The sequence below is a fragment of the Eucalyptus grandis genome, chromosome 8, assembly GCF_016545825.1.
Source record: "Eucalyptus grandis isolate ANBG69807.140 chromosome 8, ASM1654582v1, whole genome shotgun sequence".
NCBI classification, from domain to species: domain Eukaryota; kingdom Viridiplantae; phylum Streptophyta; class Magnoliopsida; order Myrtales; family Myrtaceae; genus Eucalyptus; species Eucalyptus grandis.
Window position 1 is genome coordinate 20,541,079 of NC_052619.1, and position 12,919 is coordinate 20,553,997.

The 12,919-nt window shown below is 40.3% G+C and overlaps 1 protein-coding gene across 1 annotated transcript; it reads right to left on the reverse strand.

Moving 5' to 3' along the window:
- Window positions 1-2,561: 2,561 nt before the first annotated feature.
- On the reverse strand, window positions 2,562-7,646 carry LOC104416619 (glutamine--fructose-6-phosphate aminotransferase [isomerizing] 1-like). The gene is made up of 6 exons (XM_039299720.1): window positions 7,526-7,646; window positions 5,759-5,994; window positions 4,876-4,987; window positions 4,067-4,209; window positions 3,307-3,471; window positions 2,562-2,786 (listed from the first exon to the last, which is right to left on the reverse strand). Exons 1-6 carry the CDS (start codon window positions 7,644-7,646, stop codon window positions 2,562-2,564), a joined length of 1,002 nt encoding a protein of 333 aa, XP_039155654.1.
- Between the last annotated feature and the right edge of the window lie 5,273 nt (window positions 7,647-12,919).

Sequence of the window (12,919 nt, forward strand, 5' to 3'; positions counted from 1 at the left end):
CTGCCTGGCCTTCCTAGACTTCGACTTTAAAATCCCCGAGTTCTGCTTCCCACTCTGGCCATCTTTTTCTCCAATCATTTCGATAATCATCCTCTACATAGGACTCCGGATCCTCAAGAAGCTGACCCCAATGCCGACCACCCGTCGTCCCGACACAAACGTCCAAGGTTCCCTTGCCTTCACTTCCCCCCACGCCCTTCTCGCCTCCCTTGTTTCCGTGCTTGTCAACTTCGTCGAGGTGAAATTCGAAGGGAAAGAAGAGTCCCCATTCGAGACCCACCCTTTTGCCACCTCCCTTGCCGTCTTCTGTCTTCTGTTCTACTGCGCACTGGCGCTCGTCACTCATCTGTCGTTGGCTCCCGCTTGCGGTGCCCAACCGTTCCACATCCTCATGATGCTCGCCGCCACGCTCTCAGTGGTGTCCCTCGCATCGTTGTTGGTCCCGGGCCCCTTTCAATCATTACCCTATCTCTTGTCATTCGTGTTGCTTGTCGTGGTCCTCTTGCGCCGTCTCGCTCGAAGCCTTTACCTAAGGGTTCACCACAAGACTCTATCTATTTTTGTCCAGGTATTCCGTCCTCGCCGACTGGTGGCCCCACCGCTCTTGCCTTGTACAGTCATGGATGCGTGCGCTTTGTGCCGGAATCAGGAATCGGTCCAGGTTGGCATGGCCTCAGATGTCCTAGAGGGTGCCCACCCCAAGCACATCCCCGGAAAATGTCACAGGAGTAGGGAAGAAAAATAACAACATTGCGTTCAACAACCGTTAACAGAGACAGTAGGAGCTTATGGTTTTGCTTTTGTTGGTGTTTAGTGAGAGTCGCATTGAATAACAGTGACGATAGGAGTTTATGATTTTCCTTTAGTTGGTATCTAGCAAGAGTCACATTATATGTTCCACTTATGATTAATTGATAAAATGAACTGGTCTAGAGCAAGTTGATATTGAAATTCTTTCCATTTGGATACACAGGCCTATGTGAGTCAACAAATTGGACCATATCAGGAGTTAAATACCACACTAAAAAAGAAAATCAAAACGCAATACAATTTACCTCTGACTATTTCCCAAGAAATGTACAAATCAGGAGTTAACTAACTGTTGGACAACCGATGTGACAATCACCACTCGAGAAACCTACGTAATGCCCAAAACCAGTCACACTAAGAAGCAAATCACATCTCAGATACTCGATCGATCCTATTTTCCCGAATAAGGATACAATCTTCCTCTTCCAACCTCCACCGGACTCCTTTTACATCTCATGATGCAGCAAAAGATATTTTAATCAAAGTCCATCATAAAAAGAAAAATGGAATTCCCCACTAAATGCTAAATAAGATAACTAATATTTTCAGCAGTAGAACTTTTTTGTGACCATTAAGATGAAGGCAATAATGAGCAACATATTACTCTAAGTTGCATAGCATCCCAAATGACATTGTTCTTGAAGTCATGTCCATCATGAAACAATGGTCATGTACCATGAGTGCGACACTTCGAGGCAAATTGACTAGTAATTTAATTGCATAACGAGCCAGGAACCCACAAAAAAGTGGGTTGCGACAATTTTTCCTAATTGATCATAAATAAAGATCTTGCAAGGGGCTGCCAATCAATCAAGTACAAATGATCAACAGAATGTAGATTTTATGTCGAAAAGATGCTTTACATTCTCATGACATTATCCATTTCATTGCCGGGTAAACATAATAAGAAGAAATCTATTAGTGGGCTTCTACTCTGTTGTCACGCTCTTTGTGAGGTTCCTAGGCTGGTCGACATTGTATCCTCTTAGAACTGTGAGATGATACGCCAACAACTGCACCCGAAATGTTAAAAACTATCTCATGTCAGACGAATTAGCAAAATCTACTAAAACCGGCTATTTGAAAGGAAAAACAGGAATCTGAAAATACTCTAGAAGCAATGAATATATAAACAAATAAAAACAGCAAAATTCTGCCTTGCTCATATGGAACTAAGGTCAAAAAGATTGAAAAAAAAAAAGTCAATCATTCACAACCACCCCTGATGAAGGATTCCTCAAAAAGTTAAGGATTGGTAATCTAGTTCTATCATCAGCTATGGGTTCGAGTCTAAGAGAAATTTTAGAGAATGTTTGCCATCCTGAAACTTTCTTCGTCTTTCCTGAATGATAAAGAGAAAAAGAAAATTGCATTAAAACCATTTCTTTTTCAACTCAAATTGCCAGCGGCCCTGTCCTGATTTCCACAAGAAGAACGCGGCTTCTGTTCACCGGGGTTTCGCTCGCTGGCTCCCCTGTCACCAGGTCACCCCCTTCCTTTTCTGGCCCGACTCTTTGGTCTTAAGAATGTTGGTATGGCTATCAAAATTGTGAGCATCAGCATGTAGGAGGCTCAATCAATAAAATTGATTTCTTTTGTTTTTGTTGAGACTTAAAAACGTACTCTCTTTTAGAACTAAATGCCAAATCATAGAGAGAATTTTGGAACTCTTAATGCAAAAACAAACACTTAGAGCATAAAACAAATCAAGGAAACAGAAAGGTAGATGCTCCCATCCAGTTTCACCTCATCTACATCATAGCTTCATCTTCAGTAAGTCTGCCCCTCATTGTGGTTGTTAGGGATTCTGGCTGTTCATGAATTTCTTTCTGCATATAATGTTCGTAACTTCCTTTATTTATTTGTTCAACTTCCATCTCGAGAACAGAAAGTGCACGTTGTACAGATGCTGGCCTGGAAAGTACACCGCGTTTTCTTTTGTCACCATCAAACTTTAAGATAGATACCCCTCCATCCTGACGCAACCAGCATTAGTAGAATAAATTCAGCATTCGGCTTCTCATGAGTACTGTGTTATTAAAATACTCTGGAAAGAAACGATCATAGTTATCAGCCCTTGATTGAGGTGATATAGCAAGACTTTCCGCAACACAGTTCACCTCCATTGAGGGCAACATGCTCCTCCAATGCCCAAGGACAAAACTGCTATTCAGCTATATGCAAGAGTCAAGCCAAATAGAATTCTGGTGACATTAAGCCGAAAGGTTTTCAGTACAACTAAATAGGTGGTTAGTACTAGTGATATTGAGCATATTTTACTGTGTTGCTATGCAGTCCAATGGATATTCACAATTTGATACTGAGACGAAATCAATAGAACTCAAGTTAAAATGAAGTACCCCCCACCCCTAAAATCTTAACAACTAAGATACATTTGGTAGATCAATTAAACATAAAATCAAGAGACCGATAAGGCAGCCCATGCCATAAAGGCTAAGAATACACATAATTTCCTCAAAACAACTATGTAATTACCTTCAAATGAACAACTTCACCATCTTCAATAACCAAAACTTTTCTTGTGTGCTCAACCAGAGCATTTGCATCACTCGATAAGAACAGTTCCCTGGGATTCCCATTCTGCGAAGGGTACTTGTCATCATGAAATAATGATCCTTTGCTCGATTCTTCTGTCAATTCCTGAATGAATTAATCACTATGTTACAATTATGATAAATTACAAGAACAAAAAAAAAAAAAAATTGACGAGGAAAATGCATAGTTAAGATATACACAGGAATGAACAACTACACATTCGAAAAAAGAACTCCTAAGCCTACGCTACAATTGACGCATCATGGAGACCTAAAAATGAAGTAAGAGTTCAGCACCATAGACAACCACAAGCTTTTCTCAAACTTATTGTATCAAGATCAAAAATATGTGCCATGGTGGACAGCAGTAACAATGCTATTCCAATTCTTGGTTCTGATAGGAAATTAATTTGCATCCAGCTTACCATTTCCAAGGCACTCTAAGACCCAAAGTAAAAACTCAATATACTGTCTACACCAAGCAAAATGGATGCTATTCAACACTTCGCAGAAAACATTGTATCATAAGAAACATTTGATTGAAGTATGGTTAATAGACTCCGTTCTAGAAGAACACACACGGCACATATTTTAGTAAAGGTGAAAGGACACAGCAATTGAAAATAGAAAATGATTCATGAGATGTGATAAAAAGTAACTCATTTGCAGCAAGTACCACCCAAGTTTTAAATGGAACTTACTTTGACACCGAGAAGCAATGGACTACCACGCTTACAAGCAATCAATTCATTAGGATAATGCCGGCTCTTAAAAACAAGGGCATAGGCTCCTTCAAGATGCCTCATGACTTCCAGAACAACTTGACTAAATGGGACAGTGTCACCTGCAGTCCAAATAATATACCATTCATAAATATAATGTCACTGAACACTGTTCTCTGGGGTAAAGTAACATGATAGCACACTTCAAGACACAAAGCAAATTATGTGGAATATGTATATATTTTTAGCACAATCCCATTGGTGGCCATACCGCCAGTTAATTCACTACAAGCAAACAATTGGAGAAATAGAATCAAATTTTGCTCAAAATGATGTCATTCATAGCTAAAATGCTTTTGCAGAATTAAGTATCCATTTACTGAGGCCCATCAGAAAGAAAATGAGTCACGAATACAATTTGTTTTAAGCCCTACATTTGTTGTATTGAGCCAACATGGGCCTGACATACATAAATGATACTTTCAATGAAAGATGTCACAGATGCTTTATCCATCAGATGGCTCTTTAGTGTTTATAAGGAGTTGAACAAATTTCCGAAACTACAACCTTCATATGGTTACACAAGATTCAATTGAAAATCTATAGATTAGTATAGCTTGAATTGGAAGATTGTTAAGAAAAAATCTAAAATGATTAACTTCAACATCTTTTTTAATTTCAGTGTCACATGAAATTGTGTTGACTGAGGTTTCCTTTTCTTCACACACAAACTCAGTAAGAAGCTCATTAAAATGCAATGATGATCTTCATTCCATATAAGATATTACCTGAATCTTCATTAGATTTATCAAAGACATACTTGGCAAGCTTAGGAATCACTTCAGTGTCAGTATCAGATTCAAATGTGAACCCATGTCGAATTAGCGTTTGCTTTAAGACCTGCAAATGTAAATGAAAAGGTAAGAACCCAAAAGAATCTACCGGCAAAATTTCTTCATTAGTTTTAAGCTAGAGAGAAATACCATTGAGATTGTACACCATTTTACAGAATCATCACAGACAGAATGCCATATAAATTAAGAGCATATCATATAGTTTCGTTAGGAAAGCGTCTTGGTCTCTAAAAATGCTTCTCATTGGGATAAAATGAGGTCCACAGCCGGTCACAAGGTTCCTTGTGGTACACAGGACATTTGCTGCTAATGATACACACTTGAATCTGCATGTTCTTTGTGAAGGCTTCGATGAAAGGTCCATGATAATATGACAGAAGGATAAGCCTTGGCCTCAGTTTATTATTAACGATGACTAATGTGATCTATTCATAACACCCCTTACTAGACCAATCAAATAAAGCTTCATTGATTGAATCAACTTCTCCCTCTAGTCAGCAGCGATGCCTTCACTCACATTCTAAGAAAGAGTAGTTGTCTAGATTAAATACCTCTAAGATGCATAAACTGATTTATGGCATAAAATCATCCAAACACACAATATGATCTGCAATACGTCGGGAGATGTAAGCATTACATTGTCGTAATGTTACAATAATCAATGACAAGGATGAACTTTCGGCCTACATCAAAATTTGAAAGCTAACCCATCTCAAAGGTGAAAGAAAGTTTCCATCATTTATATAGCAAAATGCAATCTGAATATAAATAGAAGTATACTATAGTCCAAATAGTTGCCAGTTAAGCCTTAACCAACCTCATGATTAGTGATGACCCCATTGTGTACAACCAGAAATTCATTTTCAGCACCAGAGCTCTGAGGATGACCATTCCTAGGAGCAGGCTCTCCATGAGTCGCCCACCGTGTGTGCGCTATTCCGGCATGAGTAAGAAAAGATTCCTCCAAATTCACGTCTGTGGCATCAACCTCTGATGATAATAAAATCAACAGTGAGTTCCTTGAACTTGGTTGAGGGATATTCAAAAGCAAGACTTGAAATATGGAGATGTCAAACAATCCATCGCACAAATATAACAAAGTAGAACAGCCACACAGAAGGTTTGTTTAACAGAATAAACGAGAAAAATCCTGCACAAAAATACGTTCCAAGTTAAGAAATGTAGGGTAATGCATGCACACATATAAAAATGCAGCATTTAATCTAGTGGGATAGAATTTACAAATGAGGTGCAATAGATTCAATGGTACAAATGGATTCAAGGTGAATAGGAATGGTCTATGTAATGATATTTCCTTCAATCCAAAAACTGCATTTAAACTTGACAGTGAACATATAAACCACTGCTTAACATTCGTATATCTCAAAAAAGGAATCCTAATGCTGCTCAAAACGGAAATACTCTCATCTTGTATTTTTGCTGAATTAATTTCTCAGAGAATCTCGGAGAAAAGATGGACTTTGACCCCTCAATGAATTTAGATTAAGTCCAGCAATCATTAGCAATAAGGTTAAACTTTCGCCCCACAAAGGATATCTAGTTTCACCCAGAAGCTCAGGTATTAAAACAACTCGCAGCGAGTTTAGATAATGTCCACGACCGTTAGCAATAAGATTTGTCTCGATTAAAGTACACTGAACAAAGGCCAATTTCATTGTCACGACGCTTCCACCTCTCTCTTCTTATTTCCTTTTTCCTTATTTTAGCCAAGTAACTGTGTTACTTCACCAAGATAAGAGAGCCAAAGAATAAAAGGCAGCCCTTTGGATTATCGAACTTTTCTGATACATCAGGGGGCTAAAATGGAATAGAAACAGCAGAATTCCAGTCCAAAAGACGCTATCCAGCAGTGCATTCTGACCATGTGGACGGTTTCTCTCGAAATTAGACCAAAAGGGGACAAAATGACAAACGACACAGCAGGCTTCTTGGACGAGGCGCTTGTCTAGTCCCAGAACAACGTCCTTTACGAGGACAAACAAAAATAAATTAACTAAAAAAAGAAAGGAAAAAAAAAAATAGAGAGACTAAACCAGACGAGAAGATGAACTGTATCCGAAGTGCGCATGAAAATCATATGCAGCGACCATGATCGGCAAAGCATAACAGTACACTTCCATAACTAATCAGACAAGCACAAGCTTATAGAACGTTGGAGACATTGGCAGGTCCAAAAGCCGTCCATCTTGAAGAGCTTAAGCCATTACACGTCCCACCAACCGGAAATACTCAACTAACTTGGAGAACTTACTGCTACCGGAAACATCAGCATTTGGAGGCCAAGGGCGAGGGAACAAGAAGAAAAGCGGACTAGAGGTCGCGAGAGGGAGGCGGAGGGGCGTTGGCGTCGGAGTCGAGGGCGACGGAGTAAACCGGCGGAGGCGGAGGTGGAGGGCCGTCGGCGTCGCGTTTCGCTGGAAGAGAGGCACGACTTCGCGGAGGGGGAGAGAGAGAGCAGAGCAGACGTCGCGAGAGGGAGGCGGAGGAGCGTCGGCGGCGTCGGCGGCGTCGGCGTCAGGGTGGGGGGCGATGGAAGCAACCAGCGGAGGCGGAGGGGCTCAACCTTTCTTCTGCAGCAACCGAGCCTCCGAGCCTTCCGGTGTGTGGGGGTCTCGCTCGGCGGGCGACGCTCGCCGACGTTGAGGGGAGCTCGAAGAGGCCTGCTTCTCCTCCGCGTGCTGCATCTGCGATCCCGGGAACGCCGAAACGAACGACGGAGCAGCAACGAGCCCGAAGAGAGAAGCGAGCGAGCACCGGAGTAGGGGCGGCCGTAATGTTGCTCGTCGGCAACGGCAGGGGAACGGCCGCTTGATGCACGGCGGAGCAGCAACGAGCGCGGAGAGAGGAAAATTTCAGATTCCAAATTTCCAAAGGAAAGAAATGGAGAGGGACAGAGGAACGAACGGACATCTCTTTCCTTCGTTTGAGAAAAAAAGAGAAAAGTTTAAGCCGCAATAAATGTTCTGACAGGAGAGAGAGCGTGCAGGCTAGGAGGAGAGAGCGCGTGGCAGGCTAGGAAGAGGAGAGAGAGGGGAAGAGATTCTCGAAGAGAGCGAAAAGGCCCACCCCTCCACACGGCACCTCGTGAGTGACCGGACGTGGAGCTCCCGGACCACCAATATTTTCTCCTTCCCGTGCTGGTGAACCTCGTCCAGGTGAAATTCCAGGGGAATCCCGCGTCACCATTCGAGACCCATCCTCTCGCCATCTCTCTCGCCGTTTTCTCTCTTCTGTTCTACTGCGCATTGGCGCTCGTTGCTCACCTGTCGTTGGTTCCCGATCGTTGTGCCCGAGCGTTCCCCATTCTCATGGTGCTCGCCGTCTCGCTGTCGGTGGCTTCCTCCATGTCTTTGTTGGTCCAGTGCCCCTTTCACTCTTTTCCCTATCTCTTCTCATTAGTGTTGCTTTTCACGGTCCTCTTGTCTTTTTTCGTCCACGGGTTCCGTCCTCCCCCACCGGCAGCCCCGCTGCTCTTGCATTGTACAGTCGAGCATGTATGCGCTTTGTGCCGGAATCGGGAATCGGTCCTGGATGACACGGCCCCGAATGTCCTACAGGGTGCCCACCACCAACACACCCCTAGAAACGACTTCCAGATCCACAACCCTGGCTCCTCTGACAGCGGCTCATCCACGGCCGCGAGCGACGGTGGTCCACTTGCAGATCTTCAACTCCGCGTGGCAGTTCTCTCCTCTGACAGCGGCTTATCCACGGCCGCGAGCGACGGTGGTCCGCTTGCAGATCTGCAACTCCGCATGGCAGTTCTCTCCTCAGACTCGGCATTGGCAACTCAACCAGTGGCGACGGCGGAGGGAGACGGGGAGGTTAGGCTCGAGGTGGCCGGAGACGGAGGAGACCGTTGAAAAACCTACACAAAATACGGAACACCTCGGGAAGAAAAATTAAGGATTAATATCATGAAAAAAATTCTAAATTAGTATATATGTGGCATTTGTCAAAGGAAAGTCAGATTGAGATTTTTAATGGTTAAAAAATTAATTTGAAATAAATTTATCATAATTGTACCGATTTTTTATTTTTTAGGGTGTTAAGCCAAAAATTAACAACATAAGGTCAATGTGGAGCTTATGGTTTTGCTTTTGTCTGTGTCCAAGGAGAGCTTGAAGCAAGTTGACATTAAATTTTTTTCCAATTCGAATACACGAGGCCTCTCCATGTCTACAAATTGGACCATATGTGGAGTTAAATATCATACTGACAAAGGAAATCGGAACGCAATATAATTTGCCTTGGGACTATATTTTTCTAGAAATGTATGACTAACGTGAAAATCATCACTCAAGACATATCTTTAATGGCAAAAACCAATATTAGCAGTCTTAGATACTTGATCAATTCCATCAATCTTGCACATTTAATAACCTGCCTTTTTTGTGATACAATCTCCCTCTTCCAACCTCCATCAGACTCCTTTCACATCTCATGATGCAGCACAAGTACATCAATCAAAGTCCACCACTGCAAAAAAAAAAAAAAAAAAAAAAAAAAAAGAGCTCCCTACTAAATGCTAAACACGGTAACCAATATTTTTAGCAATAGAACTTTTTCGGGAACTTTAAGAATAAGGCATTCATGAGAGACATCATAAAACGTGAGTGAGACACAGTACACATCGAAAAGGAAAGTAGGAATGTCTAGTAATGAATAAGACATGCAGGAGCTCTCTCTGATGTTGTAACATAAAATAAACTGATTTGGAGGATAGTACTGGATTACACAATGTAGTAAGACAAGGATTTCAATAAAATTTGAATGGAACAGGGCGTACTTGACAAATGAAAGATACAAGTTAATGAGTGTGTCTGAGATGCTTGATGCAATCATTTCCACAATTCTGAAGGATCAACTAGTTGGGAGGGCCTTTAGCAGGGCTTCTTTCCGCTCCTATCGCCCCCACAGGAACGGACAGAAGATGGGGTATTCCGCGTAATATTATCATACTTGCTGTCCTGCTTAAACTGTGCACATAAAATCTGCACCAAGCTTGGATTTTGTCGAATTGATGACTTCCCCCTCGTCAAGAAAGATGTACTTGTCAAGTTAAATGAACATCTAGCCCTTTGATACTCTTGTCGAGAGTGCGTCTCAATCTTCAACAAGGAATGAAAAACCTCTATGTGGCGACTTAATGATGATCTATAAGCATGCCCCACTTGAGAGGAAGATAACCAATGCCCACAAATGAATTTTTTTTTTTTAAATATCTTTTTATTTATCAGGATGTTGTAGACCTATATCATGAAAGGAGGGAATATCGAATGGCATTCCTCTATATGTTTCTAATGACAACCTTTGATTCCTCTTACGTTGTGAACAGTCATTTTGTGATATTATTGAGTAGCCACGTCAATGGCACTCCTAGTGATAGATAAGCAGATTGCATGTGTTGGTAGGATGAGCTAATGATAGAAAATGTAAAAATAATTATCGTGTTAACAAATCCTCTCATTCGATTATGTTTGTTTCTTTATAACAATAGGCCTAGATAATCGCTATGACAAATTTTCAAACAATTGCTCGCCGGTGAAAGAATCGAAAGGGTCTGTTTCAAAAAAAGAAGAAGAAAGAATCGAAAGGGTCGTCCGTGTAGTATTAAGGCCCATCATATTTTTTAGTTAAGTCCAAAGCCCAGCCCATGTCTTCTATAAACCAAGAGTCAGCCCATCTTCATATAACATCTCTAGATGGTGGTTGCTCGTGAAGCGAAGCGGCGGATTAAACATGAAAAAGAAGAGGAGAGGAAGCTCGCCCGCGAGAAAGAAAAAAACAGGATAAAATGGGAAAAATTTCGCGTGTTCTCAATCTGGACAACTCAACGGCCAAATTGACTGTGAATTGTAACGCCAGTTAAGTATTCAAGCTTATTATTTGTTTAATCGGAGTAATTTTTGAAATTGGGTCTTAAATTGGGAGTTATGTCGATTTTGGACTATGAGGATTTATTGTGGAGTTATTGAACTGTGGATATATATGAATATGGTAGATTAGGGTTTTATAGAGTTGTGGGATTCAACGAAACTCATTTTCAAAGTATGATTTGTTTGAAATGAAATTCTAAAGTTTTACATGCCAATTACACATTAGGATATTGCTTACTATAGACGAGTTTATTCATTAGTGCATGGATGTTGTTTTATCACAGAATAAATGTAATTAGTCGAGTCATTCGTTAGAACGGTGTATTATTCAATTTTTGATATGATTTTTTGATTAATTAATAAGAATTCAAGTTTGTTGGTACGAGAAATCATTATAAGTTGGTTTTCGTCTTTTCCCAAACTTAATGGTACTATTTCTTCTACAAATTTATAAACTCATATTTTGAAAATGGTAGTGTTTTAATATAGTATGAGTTATTGAGAGCATGTTTCTTGCATAAATTAAATTGAACTTTTACTATCTTTTTAGTTGATTGAAAGGGCATTGAAAAGTCTATGAAGTAGTTTGAAATGACTATGTATGAATGCTTTGGTTAAGTGTTTTGCGAAGGGAATTGCCAAAGCTATTTGTATTGGTTGCGAAATGTTTTATGAAATGCATTTTATTTGATAAATGGAATTGTGAAAGGTTATGTGATTCGGTTTGTAAAGCTTGTTTAAGAATGATTTTTGGGTGTTGATTGTGGGTTGTAGAGAAATATATTGATTGATATTGCACATATCGCTATGAAGAGAACCAATTGAGGGGGAGTATGCATATTGTATCAAGATGTCCTTTTGAGCCAACCAGTGACTCATACAAGGTATTGCTTATGGTGTTGCTTTTGTCGGTATTTAGGGAGAACCGAATTGTATATTCGAAATATGATTAACTAATAGAATGGACTTCTTTGATTTGATAATCTGGCACCATTTCTAAGAACCTCCTAAAGTAGCTATCCAAAATATAGACAAGCTTCAATTTTAATTTTGCAAATAAAACACATGCTTCCAGATCCAATTGCCATAGATGGCTATCGGCAAACAGATTCATCTAGTAATGCCCAATTGAAAATCCAGGAGTTTCTTTCTCCCATCCTCTAGTAAACCACAAAAAGGGGGGAAAAAGCATATTCTCATTCAAGAACTCTACAAGGTAACTCCACCATTACCATCAAGACAGCCTCCATTAAACTAAGCCAGCTTATAGGAGAAAACAGGCCGGACTTAATTCCTGGTCACTATGATATTGGAGAAAATTTTCGACTACAATAACATATAAATGCAAATAGCACATCTCATTGACCCAACATGTACCTTGAAAAGAATCTTCAATGAAGAAAATGGAATATTAGTTTAAAAATGGCACGTACACCAATTCTTCCAGCTAGGTCAGTTTACACCTCAACTGAATTAGCGATTTCCCCAAACATCGCATGTTTCCACCTAACCTTTTGACAAAGGAATTTTAATTTGGCTCTTGGCTTTCCACATTAAACCTGTCGCTTCTTTTGTACACTTAACACCCACAGTTTCTAGAAACATATAATTACTAACATTTATAGTCACCTCAAATTTCTATAACACAAAAAATAAAATAAAATAATTACTTTCAACAGGTTCGGAAATTCAATATGGCTTATTGAAGGCCTTAAAACTGATAAGAAAGCCAATCCCACTACCTTTCCAAATAATAACAGGTTAATAAAAAAAATACAGACATTAAAAGTTCTAAATGAAGTGTAATAGTCACCAGTAACCCATTTCAAGAAATAGCACTTCCCACCGGTCGCTACAACATCTTGTGGCACCCTAAAAAGAAATGCACTACATCATATATAAAATTCAATTTATACAATAAGATGGTAAATGCAGCACTTAGAACCATCATAATACAAGAATAAGGCACAAAAGAAAGAGCTTTCAATTTGTGTCAAAAAACCTTCCAAAGCTGTAGCATAGTCGTATCCTCTGCCAAACATGAGAATTGATTGCTCTGCAGTCAATAGCTTAGCAAG